General features: G+C 39.7%; 1 protein-coding gene across 1 annotated transcript in view; it reads left to right on the forward strand.

Moving 5' to 3' along the window:
* The first annotated feature begins 602 nt into the window (after nt 1-602).
* The window catches only part of Bltp3a (bridge-like lipid transfer protein family member 3A), a 46,988-nt gene continuing 31,402 nt past the window's right edge, over nt 603-16,188 (forward strand). Inside the window, exons 1-4 of the mRNA XM_048805718.1 lie at nt 603-665; nt 6,987-7,172; nt 7,274-7,312; nt 7,988-8,079. Coding sequence (XP_048661675.1) covers nt 603-665; nt 6,987-7,172; nt 7,274-7,312; nt 7,988-8,079 — 380 coding nt within the window. The remainder of the gene's footprint in view (nt 666-6,986; nt 7,173-7,273; nt 7,313-7,987; nt 8,080-16,188) is intronic.

The following is a 16,188-nucleotide window of genomic DNA, read 5'->3' on the forward strand; positions in this document are numbered from 1 at the left end:
GCTTATAATTACTTCTGTGTGTTGGAAACTATCATTTCTTTTTATGCCTCTTTATATTGTTTAACTTTTATAATAAACCTTTCACCAGTAGACCAAGAGGATAACTTGTATAATTTCTTTTTTTTAATCTTTATTTATTAATTTTTATGTGGTATTGAGGATCGAACCCATTGCCTCACATGTGCAAGGCAGGTGCTCTACCACTGAGCTATAGCTCCAGCCCAGACTTGTACAATTTCTTTCTTTCTTCCTTTCTTTCTTGTGCTGGGGATTGAATCCAGGGCCTTGCACATGCTAAGCATGCTCTTTACCACTGAACCACACTCCTGGACCCCTCTTAGGATTCCTCCCTCTTCACCTTTGTTTCTGATGTGCCCATCTATCATGCTGTTCTGAGAGGGTGCATTTATGCACATGTGGTCATATGTGTTTTTGGTAACTCATGTTATAATTGCCTCTTAGAGAAAGACATAAAATCAATTAAATCTAATAGGAAAGGATCTACTATGAATTGGAGCTTATCTTGTATCAAGCTGCCCCTCTCTCAGATAACTGTTTTGAATTCTGGATAATATGTTAAAAAAAAAAAAAACTACTTGAAGATGTTGGAAAGTGATCGCATCAGGCATAAAGTGACAGGGAATTTGAAAGATGGGAACTGTTGGGTAAGATTCTTATTTGTATTGTTGTTTTGCCCAAGGGTCTTTGGCAATTTGCATGGTGATGGTGCTAGCACTCAAGCAAAAGTCCACAATCTTACTCACTGGAGGAGTCAGAGGATGAAGTTTAGGGCTAAAGAACGGCTGGAAAAAGGAGGGGGAAGTCTCAGGAAGGAGGATATAGCAGAACAGGGAGCTCTAAAGTTTGCTTCTAAACTCTGTCCAAATCCTGATACATAGGGGGGAAAGACTTCATGGAACCTAGAAAAAGCAATAGTTGTACACAGTGGTACATGTCTGTACTATAATTCCAGCAACTTGAGAGACTGAGGCAGGAGGAACACAAGTTCTAAGCCAGCCTTAGTAACTTAGTGAATCCCTAAGCAACTTAATGGGATCCTGTCTCAAAATAAAAATTAAAAAGGGCTGGGGATGTTGCTCAGTGATAAAGTGCTCTTGGGTTCAATCCCCAGCAGCCCCCTTGAAAGAAGAAGGAGGGCCGGGGAGGAGGAGGAGGAGTTTGCATTTTTCAACTATTCCTCCTCCCCACCCTCCTCCCCAGGTATGCTTTACCACTGAGCTTAAATTGTTTTGTTTTTTGAATTTTGAGACAGGTCTAAGACCTGTGTTATGTGAACTTGTGTTATGTCACAAGTTCAAAGCCTGCCTCGGCAACTTATCAAGGCCCTGAGCAACTTAACAAGACCCTGTCTCAAAATATATGAAGGGCTGGGGATGTGGCTCAGTGGTTAAGCACCCCTGGGTTCAGTCACTGGTATCTAAAAAAACAAACAAACAAACCAAAACCCTACGGTAATGGGAATAGTGTGATATTTGCATAAATATATAGTAGATCAGATAAACTAAATAGTTCAGAAATGAGCCAGTGTATATAAATTGCACCTCAAACGGCACAAAACCTGTTTAAAAACCCGACATTGTGAAGAACAAACAAAAATCTAGAAGTTTTCTCTTAAGAAAGGCATATAAAATCTGTTCCTGCAGAAGTTTTGAGAATGAAACCAATTAGAGCAAAGCACCAAGAGTGAGTGGCATGTTCTGTCCGATTATTTGGGAATGGAGCAGTGTTAGTGACATTAGTGATTTTGTTTGGTTTGGATGATGCAGGGGATCCTTCTGTCTAAACCAGATGCTTCAGAGTTGTGTTTTGTCTTTGCTTAAAGACAGCTTATGTTGTGGCTGAACAGTAAAAATACTTTGATCTAGATTTCCTTAAGAAGCAGTTTAATCTTATCCTCCTTGACTTAGAAATCAAGGCCTGGGCTGTGATCACCTCAGGACAAAGGTTACTAAAGGAAGCAAAGTGGTTTGTGGACCTTTTTATTTTTTGTTTGTGGCGTTATGGATTTAATTCACAGGTATTTTACCTCTGGGCTATATTCCCAGCCCTGTTTTTAATTTTAAGTCAGAGTCTCACTAAGTTGCTGAGGCTGGCCTCCAACTTGTGATCCTCCTGCTTCAGCCTCTGAATTGCCTGGGATTATAGACATGTGCCACCATGCCCAGACCTTTTTAAATTTTTTCTATGAGAGTTCAATTTCTATGAGACTGATTATTTTAATTTGCCCTATGATTAGTAATGAAGGTTATGAATTAATGGGGGCAGGATAGTGAGAGAGTTGATTGAATTCTGGGTCAAGTCCCTTTTCTGTCATTTAGAGTCCCACGTTTACAGCTGTCTGGCTATGAGTCTTGGGCAAGCCATTTAACCCTGACCATTTGTTTTCCTCATTTGCAAATTATAGATTTGGAAGAAATGAATATTTTAAATCCCTTCTAGCTCTGAAATTCTGAAAATCTGCAAATTCTCAATGTTAGGAAGTATGCCTGAGAGCCTTTCTCTGTTGTCTCTTTGGCAGATTGCAATCCTCTGGCAGAGATGAAACTTGATCAAAATCTGTTTTTCCAATTTGATTTCATCTTAGCTTCTTTACTTCGTAACAGTAACAGATGGCCAGGAAATGTTTTCCCACATACTTGAAGTGGAATAAATAGCAGGCTGCCATTAGCCTTTTTAGCCACCCTTGGACTGACTGATATCATCCTTGATTAGGAATATAAATGCTGAATAATGTTTGTGCCAGGGACCATGATTCTTCTCAAGAATTCAATATCTTAAGCTGGGTGAGGTGGCGCGCTTCTGTAATCCTAGTGGTTGGGAGGCTGGGGCAGGAGGATCACGAGTTCAAAGTCAGCCTCACAAAAGCAAGGCGCATAAGCAACTCAGTGAGACTCTGTCTTTAAATAAAATACAAAAAACAGGGCTGGGGGTGTGTCTCAGCTCAAATGCCATAATTTTATTCTTTTTTAATGCTGAGTGATATTCCATTGTATATATATACCACAGTTTCTTTATCCATTCACTTATTGAAGGGCGTCTAGGTTGGTTCCACAGTTTAGCTATTGTGAATAGAGCTGCTATAAATATTGATGTGGCTGTGTCACTTTAGTATGCTAGTTTAAAGTCTTTTGAGTATAGACCAAGGAGTGGGATAGTTGGGTCAAATGGTTCCATTCCAAGTTTTCTAAGGAATCGCCAAACTGCTTTCCAGAGTGGTTGCACCAATTTGCAGTCCCCCCAGCAATGTATGAGTGTGCTTTTTCCTCCACATCCTCACCAACACTTTGTTTGTATTCTTGATAACTGCCATTCTGACTGGTGTGAGATGAAATCTTAGTTTTGTTTTGATTTGCATTTTTCTAAATACTAGATATGTTGTACATTTTTTCATATATTTGTTGATTGAGTGTATATCTTCTTCTGAGAAGTGTCTGTTCAGCTTTGTAGCCCATTTATTGATTGGGTTGTTAGTTTTTTTGGTGTTAAGTTTTTTGAGTTCTTAATATATCCTGGAGATTGGTGCTCTATCTGATGTGCATGTGGCAAAAATTTGCTCCCCAAATGTAGGCTCTCTCTTCACCTCATTGATTGCTTCTTTTGCTGAGAAGAAGCTTTTTAGTTTGAATCCATCCTATTTATTAATTGTTGATTTTATTTCTTGTGCTTTAGGAGTCTTGTTAAAGAAGTTGGGGCCTAATCCAACGTGATGAAGATTTGGGCCTACTTTTTCCTCTATTAGGCACAGGGTCTCTGGTCAAATTCCTAGGTCCTTGATCCACTTTGAGTTGAGTTTTGTGCATGGTGAGAGACAGGGGTTTAGTCTCATTTTGCTGCATATGGATTTCCAGTTCTCCCAGCACCATTTGTTGAAGAGGCTCTCTTTTCTCCAGTGTATGTTTTTGGTGCTTTTGTCTGGTATGAGATAACTGTATTTATGTGGGTTTGTCTCTGTGTTCTCCATTCTGTACCATTTGTTTACATGTCTATTTTGGTGCTAGGAATTCCTTTTTTTTTTTTTTAATATTTTTGTAGTTGTAGATGGACAGAATGCCTTTGTTTGTTTATTTTTATGTGGTGCTAAGGATCAAACCCAGTGCCTTACACATGCTAGGCAAGTGCTCTGCTACTGAGCTACAGCTTCAGTTCCCCAGGAATTCTTTATTTTTATTTTTATTTTTAGAGAGAGAGAGCGAGAGAGAGAGAGAGAGAGAGAGAATTTTTTAATATTTATTTTTTAGTTTTCGGCGGACCCAACATCTTTGTTTGTATGTGGTGCTGAGGATCGAACCCCGGCCGCACGCATGCCAGGCGAGCGCGCTACCGCTTGAGCCACATCCCCAGCCCTCCCCAGGAATTCTTAACTGAAGAATTTTTTGAGACACTAATAAGGTGGTATCCATTTTTCATTGAATTCTAAAAATAAATTGGTAAGTTAAAAAGCAGATATAGTCAAGTGCTGCATACCAACATTTTGGTCATTGAGCAACCACATCTGTGGAGGTCTAGTATCTAGGTTTGTGTAAGTACACTCTGATGTTGGCACAGTGACAGAATTGCCTAATGATGCATTGTTCAGAACTGACACATGACTGGATAACGTCACTAAACAGGAAAACAAGTCTATGGTGGTCCGACAGACAAACATGTACTATGAGCCATCTTAGAGTGGACTTGGAAAAGTCCTGGCGGTTTAGCACTCTTAGCTTTTGTTATTTATCATCTACTTGATGGCATGGAGCCCCCTGTGGTCTGTTGTTTGCATCTTGGTAGAGACTTGGTGTCAGCCCTGATGTACTTAGGAAAGATTTTATTAATTTGATTGGGTTGGTAAAGTGCAGAAAGGTTTTTGATAGCATTACATTATGACTCTAAAAAAAAAATTTTTTTTTTTTTTTTTGAGGTTTATCCTTCTTACATGGGTTAAGCAGACCATGGTTGATTGTAAAAGGGAAAAGATGTCCTCCAACCATTTCTGAAACATCTTATAAATTTATTCTGTGGCAGGTTTGTTTTGGAAGGGAGTATTCATACTGTTAGAACAGATGCTTGTAGAAGCCAATGCCAGTGAGCTGTCCCGAGTTCATATTGTGATTACCTCTTCCTGCCCTATCACTTGGGGCAAATTCACAGCTGAGCCTCATACTCTTCCTTTGTATAATGGGGATAATAATTTCTGCCTCATATGGGGTATTGTAAAGATTCATTGAGATAATGTTAATAAAGAACCTTCCTTTTGTACCTGGTACAAAGTATGGTGTCATCATTATTAGCAGTTTGGTTCTGTTTGGTCCAGGTCAGGTGAGGAGGCTTTCTCCCACTTGTGAAATAGAAAATAAAAATGACATTTTAAAAAATATTTTTTATTGTTAAGGGACGTTTATTTATTTATTTATTTATTTATTTGTTTGTTTGTTTGTTTGTTTGTATGTGGTGCTGAGAATCAAACCCAGTGCCCCATGCATGCTAGGCAAGCACGCCACCACTGAGCCACAACCCCAGCCCTAAAAATGACATTTTTTTTGGCTGAGGATGTGGCTAAATTGTAGAGTGCTTGCCTAGTATGCATGTTGCCCTGGATTTAATCCTCCACACTGTAAAACAAAACAAAACAAACCCCACAAATATTTAAAGTTGTTGTGATCATCTAAATAAAGATGTTAAATCAGCATTCTTATGGTCCACGTAGAGTAAAATGGGAAGAAGTTAGGAGGGAAGACTTACTGTGGGTTATTCATGGCCAGGCAATTGACCTATAGTTTCCCATGCAGACCACGGTCATGTCGATGGCACTATTAGGGTGCATACAGTTCAGCAGCTTTCCTCTGCCCTCTGTATTTCCTTCACATTAGCCCCTCGGCTCAGGGGCTTGATGAGAGTCAGGATCAGTCCCTTCGGGAAGACTACAGGTGATAGTTTGTTCTTTGATCACATCAGTAATGGTATATGTAAGCATCAGGGATTTTATTTTACCCTGCTTAATAAGCCCATTATTAGCCAGCTATTATTTTGTGCTGCATAGAACTTCCTCTTCTGTTGCTTCAGGTAGTATTAGAAAACAATGGTTCACTTTCTGAGATATCCTGATCTTCTGTTCTCCTGTCTCTACTTTTATTTGGCTTATCTCTTCTTCCTTTTCTTTTTCTCCCCATTCCCTTCCCTCCACTCCCCTTCCTGCTTCTTACCTCCTCTTTCTTTTGTACTGGAGATTGACCCCCAGGGTCATTCTACCATGGAGTTACAGTCTCTTTTTATTTTTTTGAGGCAAGGTCTCACTAAGTTGCCCAGGCTAGCCTCAGAATTGCTATCTTCCTGCCTCAGCCTCCTGAGTAGGGATTAGGGCCATGCATTTCTGTTATCCCTAACTTGATTCTTTTCTGTATAGGAATCTTGCCTAGGAAGGAGCTTTGGAAGGTTAATTTCATGAGTTTCTAGGACTGCAGTGTCCCAGAGTCTTACTGGAGACCCTTTGTGGTAGACAAAACCCCTCCCAGTTTGTTTTTCTGATTTTCATTTAATACTGGTTGGCTGTCTTGGAATTCCTCTGTTCCCAGGCTTGTCAGGCTTCCCTCTGTTTGTCTGACAGCTGCATGTAGCACTCATGTCAAATGAGTGCTGGTGTTTTTACCAAACTGTAGCACATGAGGATTTATAAGGATACTTTATCTTCTAGTTTTCTTGTAAATGTCAACCATGACCCTTCTGTGCTGCTGTTTAGTTGTTCTATTTTTATGTGGAGATTCAGAAATATCAAAATAGTGGCTTGCCATTGCTACAGGCATTTCCCCAGCGTCCCCACAGTAGGATTGAATAGGACGACAGGATGATAGATCTCACCTAAAATCTTACGTGGTGTAGAGACAGTGCGGTCATTAGTCAATATTTGTTCTTGAACTTTCTCTTTACTCTGAATTCAGAAATGTTAGTGATTATGATGTTCATTTAGCAGATTCTCATGGATATAATAGCTTCTTGTCATTACTCTTTTCAGGTTCACTAAGAATCTTTCCCCGGACAAAATCAACTTGAGCACCCTGAAGGGGGAGGGTCAGCTCACCAACTTGGAGCTGGATGAAGAGGTTCTACAGAATGTGCTGGAACTGCCCACATGGTTAGCCATCACTCGGGTCTACTGCAACAGGGCCTCCATCCGGGTGAGAACAGGGGTCAGAGTGCTGCTGCTGCCTTTGGCCAGTAGGCCTGCCTTCTCCAAGGGCAGCTCCCACATCCCTGAGTTTTTGCTTTCCTCTTTCAGATCCAGTGGACAAAGTTGAAGACACACCCAATTTGCTTGGTAATGGCCATTCTTGATTGCAAGTAATCAAATGGGGATGGCTAGGGTAGACTTTCAAAAGGTAGGAGAGAAGATGAGGAAGAATCCTGATAGGCTGACCCTTTTGGGAGTGGTAGGTACTTATTTATGGCCCTGTGAGCTTCTCTCTGAGATAGAGTGATGATTGTTGTCCTGGCTTATCCTGGAACTGCTGGGCAGGGTAAGAATCAGCATTGAGACTCATAAGCCCCATGAGGTATTACCTGCCCCCCACAGTATTGGGGTCTGAACTTAGGGGCACTCTGCCACTAAGCTATGTCCTCAGCCCTTTTTTTAAATTTTATTTGAGGCAAATTTTTACAGGTTGCTCAGGCCAGGAAGGAATTCTTCCATCTTGGGCGTGTCAGATGCCCTTTTGTTTCCCTACTGTGTTGATCTTCCTGCCTCATCTCCCTGAGCAGCTGGGATTACAGGTGTGTTCCAACACCCCTGGCTATTATTATTATTATTTAAAATAATAATTTTTGCTGCTTGTGCTCTATCCTTAGACTTCCCTGTTTTCCCTTGGAATCCTGACAGGGAAAGTTAGGAGTTCAGTTTCTGTTGACTTTTGGGTGATTATCAGCACGAAGTCTGCTGTCTTATGTGCTGTGTGGTTTTGTGCACGTGCTTAGCTCTGCATGGCTTTTATTCCAGTGTCTGGATAAGGTAGAGGTGGAGATGAAGACGTGTGAGGAGCCTCGGCCCCCCAATGGACAGTCTCCCATTGCCCTTGCTTCAGGACAGAGGTTAGTTGCTTTGAGCCCTGTTATTTCCAACATATGTACTGCTCCAGATTGCCTTTGTAGTTAAAATATAAATTGTTTTTGTTATAGAATTTTTCAAATGTACACCAACATGGAGAATAGTGTAATGAATTTCTATGTACCCAACGTCAGCGGTTACCAACATAGAATTTTTCAAATGTATACTAACATGGAGAATAGTGTATTGAATTTCTATGTACCCAACGTCAGCGGTTACCAACACTTTGCTATTCTTTTTTCATCTTTCTTCTGCCACTTTGCTTGTGTGCACTGTAGTACTTGAAAACAAATCTCTGACACCATGTGATTCCACCTGTAAATATTCTATATCATATGTCTTTAATAGACAAAGATTGGCAAAAAAAATACTATTTTCACATTTAGTAGAATAAACAAGAATTCTTTAATATCACCTAATATCTATTTCATAATCAATTTTCCTAAATTATCTCTATTTTTTTTTTAGGACTAAATGGGTAGAGTGCTTACCTAGCATGTGCAAGTCCTTAGGTCCCTAAGTTTCATCCTCAGCACTGCAGAACACCCACACCCCCCCCCGCCCCCGCCCGCACACACATTTAACATTTTAAATTTATTTTTGACGTTAGTGACACAATACCTTTATTTATTTATTTTATGTGGTGCTGAGGATTGAACCCAGGGCCCTGCACATGCTAGGCAAGCGCTCTACCGCTGAGCCACAGCGTCAGCCCCACACATACATTTTTTAACAGTACAATGTAGANTTACCTAGCATGTGCAAGTCCTTAGGTCCCTAAGTTTCATCCTCAGCACTGCAGAACACCCACACCCCCCCCCCCCCGCCCCGCATACACATACATTTTTTTAAAATTATTTTTTTAGTTGTAGTTGGACACAATACCTTTATTTATTTATTTTTATGTGGTGCTGAGGATTGAACCCAGGGCCCTGCACATGCTAGGCAAGCGCTCTACCGCTGAGCCACAGCGTCAGCCCCACACATACATTTTTTAACAGTACAATGTAGATCAAAACAGATCCACACATTACATTACATTTGGGTCACATGCTTTTAAAAAATTCTTTTAATGTACTGTCTCCCTCCAACACCCCCCCCCTTTTTTTTTTCAGTGCTGTGGATTGGACCCAGGGCCTTCTGCACGCTAAGCTAGTATTCTACCACCAAGGCTCACCCCTAGCCCTAACATACACACTTTTTGTTTTTCTCTCCCACTACTGGGTATTGAATCCAGGGGCACTCAACTATGGAGCTACATTCCTAGCCTTTTTAAATTTTTTTTTTTAGAGAGAGAGAGAGAGTTTTTTAATATTTATTTTTTAGTTTTCGGTGGTTACAACATCTTTATTTTATTTTTTATGTGGTGCTGAGATTGAACCCAGCACCCTGCACATGCCATGCGAGCACACTACTGCTTGAGCCACATCCCCAGCCCGCCTTTTTAAATTTTGAGACAGGATCTCACTTAAGTTGCCTATGCTGGCCTCAAAGTTGAGGTCCTCTTGATTCAGCCTCCTGAGTAGCTAGGAATACAAGTGTGTGCCTGAAGGCAAGTTTTCTGCTTCTTCTTTTTTTTTTTTTTTCCCCTTAGTTGTAGTTGGACACAATACCTTTATTTTGTTTATTTATTTTTATGTGGTGCTGAGGATTGAACTCAGAGCTTCACATGTGCTAGGCGAGTGATCTACCGCTGAGCCACAACCCCAGTCCCAAGTTTTCTGCTTCTTATGAGGACAACCATCATTGGGTTATAACCCGCCCTAATCTAGTATTCATCTTTAAAAAATTTTTTTTGTAGTCGTAGATGGACAGTGTGCCTTTGTTTGTTTATTTATTTAAATATTTATTTTTTAGTTATAGGTAGACACAATATCTTTATTTTATTTTTCTGTGTGCTGACGATTGAATGCAGTGTCTCACGCATGTCAGGCGAGTGCTGTACCTCTGAGCCACAACCCCAGTCCCTATTTGTTTATTTTTATGTGGTGCTAAGGATGGAACCCAGTGCCTTACACGTGCTAGGCAAGCGCTCTGCTGCTGAGCTATAGCCCCAGCCCCTAGTATTCATCTTAACTTGATTATATCTGCAAAGACTCTGCACCACTGTGCCTGGCTATATATACACATATTTAAAAAAAATTTTTTTTAGATGTTGATGGACCTTTATTTTATTCATTTATTATGTTGATGGACCTTTATTTTATTCATTTATTTATATGGATCGAACCCAGTACCTCACACATGCTAGGCAAGCGCTCTACCAACTTAGCCACAACCGCAGCCTGACACACACACACACACACACACACACACACACCCCTTTTCTTTTTAAAAATATTTTTTTATTTACACTTGGACACAATATCTTTATTTTATTTGTTTATTTATATGTGGTGCTGAGGATCGAACCCAGCGCCTCTCAAGTTAGGCGGGCGCTCTACTGCTGAGCCACAACCCCAGCCCCACATACACGTCTTTTGATGTACCATTTATTCTTTTTTTAAAATATTTTTTTAGTTGTAGTTGGACAAGATGGCTTTGTTTTACTTATTTTTATGTGGTGTTGAGGATCGAACTCAGAGCCTCGCACATGCTAGACAAGTGCTGTACCTCTGAGCCACAACCCCAGCCTCCATTTATTCTTTATAGAAAATAATTTTTCTAATCCCTCATTTTGTATTTTGGCTGATTATCCTCAATGTATCATTGAAAATGTTTCTTGTTTAATCTGGTAGTTACATTTTAAGGCTTTACCTGATCAAAACATTTTTTTCTTTGTAAGAATAATTCCAAGGGGTAAGGGATCTCCCTTGGTCCTCTTTTATACAGTAACTAATCCCATCGATGAAGGCCTTACCACATGTCCTGATCACATTCCAAAGGTTCCATCTCCTAGAACCTTCAAGAATCAGGTCTCAGTGTATGATGAAGCCAGGGGACATGGACATTTAGACCATTGCACTGAGTCACAATCCACTGTGAACACACACCACAACTTGTTTCTGTCTTTGCTTGTTGATGGTTATTTTATTTCTATTTTTTGGCTATTGTGAATAATGTGACTGTAAGCATTTGTATAGCAGTTTTTATGTGGTTATGTCTGTTATTTCTCTTCGGAAAATACTTAGGAATGGAATTGTTGGGTGCTATATTATTTAACTTTTTAAGAAAATGCTAAACTTTTCTGAATGATTTACCATTTTATATTCTTTTTACATTTTACATTCTTTTTATACATTTTACATTTTTTAATCCCATTCTTAACATTTACTTTTTAAACAAATTTGTTGTATGTCACATCTTTATCTTTATAGTCATCATTATTTTTGATGCTCAGATGTCCTCCTATCTGGAGCCTTTCTAAGTGAGCTCCTATGTCCTGTGGAAAAGACCTCAGTAATCCTTCTGCATTTAGAGAGAAAAAGATATTTCAGGCTTCTCTCGTGTATCTTTGTCCTGGATTAGACATTTCTTCAGGGACCCCTGATTTATTTAGTGAGAAATGCTGTTGAGAGTCTATTGTCTGGGCAAAATTGTGTTTATTGAATTGTCATTGCTTTAAGCCCGTTTCAGTATTTTGTATTAGAAAAGAGCTATTTTTAAGAAAGAGAAAAATACCCAGGGCAGTGGTACATGTCTGTAATCCCAGTGGCTCGGGAGGCTGAGGCAGGAGGATTGCAAATTCAAAGCCAGCCTCAGTAATTTAGCAAGGCCCTAACCAACTTAGTGAGACCCTGTCTCAAAATAAAAACAAAAAAGGGTGGGGATGTGGCTCAGTAGTTAAGCACTCCTCGGTTCAATCCCTATTACCCACCCCCCCTACACACCAAAAATAAAAAAGAAGAAGGAAGAAAAATAAGCTGGATGTGGTGGTGCTTTCCTGTAATTCCAGGGACTAGGGAGGCTGAGGCAGAAATGTTGAAAATTTAAGGTCAGCCTCAGCAGTTTAGTGAGGCCCTTAGCAACTTAGTGAAACCATGTCTCAAAAAGGCTTGGAGATGTGGTTCAGTGGTTAAGTGTCCCTGGGTTAACACAGATATACACACCACACACAAAGAGAGAGCAAAAGAAAGAGAGAGAGAAATAAATCAGGATAATATCCTGATATTTCTAACCTCCCAAAGGAAAACAGTGTTTTGAGTTTACTTTTAAAATTCAACATTTTAAAATTTCTTATACTGAATTTGAGTTCTTTAATCACAATAACATTATTAATGATTTAGTTTTTCAATGGTTTCAAAAAATAAAATAACCCAATATTTTTTTTAAAGAGAGAGAGAGATAGAGAGAGAGAATTTTTTTTAATATTTATTCTTTAGTTTTTCAGCGGACACAACATCTTTTTTTGTATGTGGTGCTGAGGATCGAACCCGGGCCGCATGTATGCCAGGCAAGCGAGCTACCGCTTGAGCCACATCCCCAGCCCCAATAATCCAATATTCTAACTATCAGTAGAAGTACTCTGGGCTGCAGTTGTGGCTCAGTGGTAGAGCACTAGCATGTGTGAGGCACTAGGTTTGATCCTCAGTACCACATAAAATAAATAAATAAATAAAGGAATAAAAAATACAATAACATCATTAAAAAAATAGAAGTACTCAATGTATTAGGACTGTGTGTGTGTGTGTGTGTGTGTGTGTGTGTGTGTGTGAGATACCACATTAAAGCTGGACCTGGTGGCACATGCCTGTAATCCCGACTACTTGGGAGGCTCAGGCAGGAAGATTGGAAGTTCAGGGCTAATCTGAGCAACTTAATAAGACCCTTTCTCAAAAAATAGAAAGGACTGAGGATGAAGCTTAGTGGTTGAGTGCCCTTGTGTTCAATCTCTAGTACTTGGGGAAAAAAGATATCACATTAGGGATATATGGTCAAAATACCATGTTTTAAGATCACTTGAAATCATTCTTTATATGCTTGTGAGCCAACTTGGCATATAGAGAAGTTCATTTGTTTCAATTAAAATAAGGTTTATTTTGAACTATTATATAGTTTTAAGTTAAAACTGTAAAATGGCTTGCATTATATGTATATGTATATGTTTGTGTTTATATATATAATATATATACACACACACACACACATGTAAGAGAAAGGAACACACAAAGGGTGTTTCCATGGAACATTCTATCCCAAACAGAGCAAAGGGGTAATATCACAAAGGAACGGGTGAGCATAGCTCCATCCATGGGGCTACAGGAAGGCAAGCCTATGCATGAAGACATATTCTGGTACTTCAAGGATCTGGGCAGAGTCTGGGGCCACTACGGATGTGGCCAGATCACTTCAAAATAAATAAATTAAAAAAATATATATATATACACATATATATATTATATATATAAATATATTTGTGTTGTGCCTACCCACTTTCTTTCTTTCTTTCTTTCTTTTTTTTTTTTTTTTTTGGTACCTGGGATTGAACTCAGGTGCACTCAACCACCGAGCTGCATCCCCAGCCCTATTTTATATTTTATTTAGAGACAGGGTTTCACTGAGTTGTTTAGCACCTCAATTTGCTGAGGCTGGCTTTGAACTCAGGATCCTCCTGTCTCAGCCTCCTGAGCCAGTGGGATTACGGGCGTGTGCCACTGCACCCAGCTCCAATCTATCTTTTTTTTTTTTAAATTTAATTTTTTTATACAAATGGAGCACAACTTTTCATTTCTGTGGTTGTACATGATATAGAGTCACACCATTTGTGCAGTCATACCCGTACATAGGGTAATTATGTCCATCTCGTTCCACCATCTTCCTGCCTCCACACCCCCTCCCCTCCACTCGCTCCCCTCTGTCCAATCCAAAGTTCCTTTATTCTTCCCTTGCCCCTGCCCCACACTGTGGGAGGCTGTCAAGTTGAGTGATTAGCATTTTCCTTCCATTGGTAGAGGCTCTGTCCATCACTTTTGTAGTGATCTGGCCACATTCGTAGTGGCCCCAGACACTGCCCCAATCCTCGAAGTAACAGAATGTGTCTTCATGCGTAGGTGTGCTTTCCTGCAGCCCCATGGATGGAGCTATGCTCATATGTTCCTTTGTGATATTACCCCTTTGCCCTGTTTGGGATAGAATGTTCCATGGAAACGCCCTTTGTGTGTCCCTTTCTCTTACTCTGCCTTTGGGTGTGGCCTTCCTAGATGTCAGTCAACCTGCTGACAGCAGAAATCATGAAGCTAGACTTAGGCCCCTGAAACCTGACCCCTTGCCTCATTTGAATGGCTCCTTCTTAATAAAAGGGGTCAGCACATGCTGGCTCTCTCTCTCTCTTTCTGTGGACCCTTAAGGTCAGAGGAGCCGTCACAGGACCCCCAAAGAAAAAGGTATCTCTGTCTCATATGGTTATTTCGCGCAGCCCAATTCCCCTGGAGTGACCCTGAGTGTTTTTGTTGTGAGGAACATGGCACCCCATTATAGATTAGCTTTCATTTATCAGAGAAAACATTCAGCCTTTGTATTTTTGGGATTGGCTTACTTCACTTAGCATGATATTCTCCAACTCCATTCATTTACCTGCACATGCCATAATTTATTCTCTTTTAATGCTGAGTAATATTCCATTGTGTATATATACCATAGTTTCTTTATTCATTCTTCTATTGAAGGACATCTAGGTTGGTTCCACAGTTTAGCTATTGTGAATTGAGCTGTTATAAACTTGAGGTGGCTGCATACTGTAGTATGCTGATTTTTAAAATATATATATTTACTGCACAAATATTTTTTGAGTGGCTACAATATTTGGCCAGTATTCTATGTGATAGGAATACAGACATTTAAAAATTCTATCATCAAAAACTTATAATATGGACAAAAGAGATAAGTATGAAATAAGTTATCAAATATGTGATTTTATATTAGGAAGTAATGAGCACCAAAAATAAAATGAATAATAGAGAAGCTGATTTCAGATAGAAGAGTCAGAGTAGTTCTAGTGCATTAAAAAACTGCAAAGAATCCTTTCAAAGACAAAATAATGCAATCTCCCTCTTTGGGGAAGAACTGTAGTTGAGCTGTAAGTCTAGAATACTGGACAAGGAAAGATGCTCATTAGAAGGAGGTTCTGGGTTTAAGTCAAAGAAGAGTTTTTTTTTTTAAACAAGATTGGGGTCATGATTTTAGTTTAAATGAAAAAAAAATGCATGAAAGGATGAAATTTTTGAGGTGCTCTTGCTGGAAGGAGGAAGGGAACAATGGACATGGTTGTAGAATCCTCCTTTATAATTACCTATTATTTCCTAAGTAAGAAGTCAGGAAAGCACTGTGTTGTGTGGGCTGGAACCAATTCTTGTTGAGAATTATCAAGGTGTGGAGTTGTTATGGAAAAATTCCAGCAAATATGAGACATCCAAGTCTAGGAGAAAATAAGTGCATCATGGGATTGCTCCTGTGCCTGGGCTCTCTGGGTATGTGTAGTGGAAGGGTACCTGTGTTAAGTAAGAGAAGTTGGTAATGAGAGGGCTCAGGTGATGCCATGTAATGCCTATTCTACAAAGCAAAGACATGGCCCTTTGGAAGAGAATTGACTAGGGAACCACATACCCCAGTTCGAGATTTTGACTGGTCAGTTTGTAGGTGGCTGAGAAATGCCAGTAAACCGCCCCCACCCCCCCGCCACCAAAAAAATTATATTCTTTGGAAATGTCTCTTTTTAAAATTAATTAATTAATTTTACAGTAGAATGCATTTTGACGTATAGCACACAAATGGAGCACAACTTCTCATTCCTCTGGCTGTACATGGTTCAGAGTCACTCCACTAGTGTAATCATACATGTATATAGGGTAATAATGTCTGTCTCTTTCTACTATCCTTCCCATCCCCACAACCCAAACCTCCCCTGACTTCCCTCTACACAAACCAAAGTTTCTTCATTCTTCCCTATACCCACCTGCCCCACTATGGCTCAGCATCTGCTTATCAGAGAAAATATTTGGCTTTGGGTTTTTTGGGCTTGGTTTATTTCACTTAGCATGATATTCTCTAGTTCCATTCATTTACCTGCAAATGCCATAATATCATTCTTCTCTAAGGCTGAGTAATATTTCATTGTGTATATGTACCACATTGTCTTTATCCATTCCTCTGTTGAT

The sequence above is a fragment of the Marmota marmota genome, unplaced genomic scaffold (genome assembly GCF_001458135.2).
Source record: "Marmota marmota marmota unplaced genomic scaffold, marMar, whole genome shotgun sequence".
NCBI lineage: Eukaryota > Metazoa > Chordata > Mammalia > Rodentia > Sciuridae > Marmota > Marmota marmota.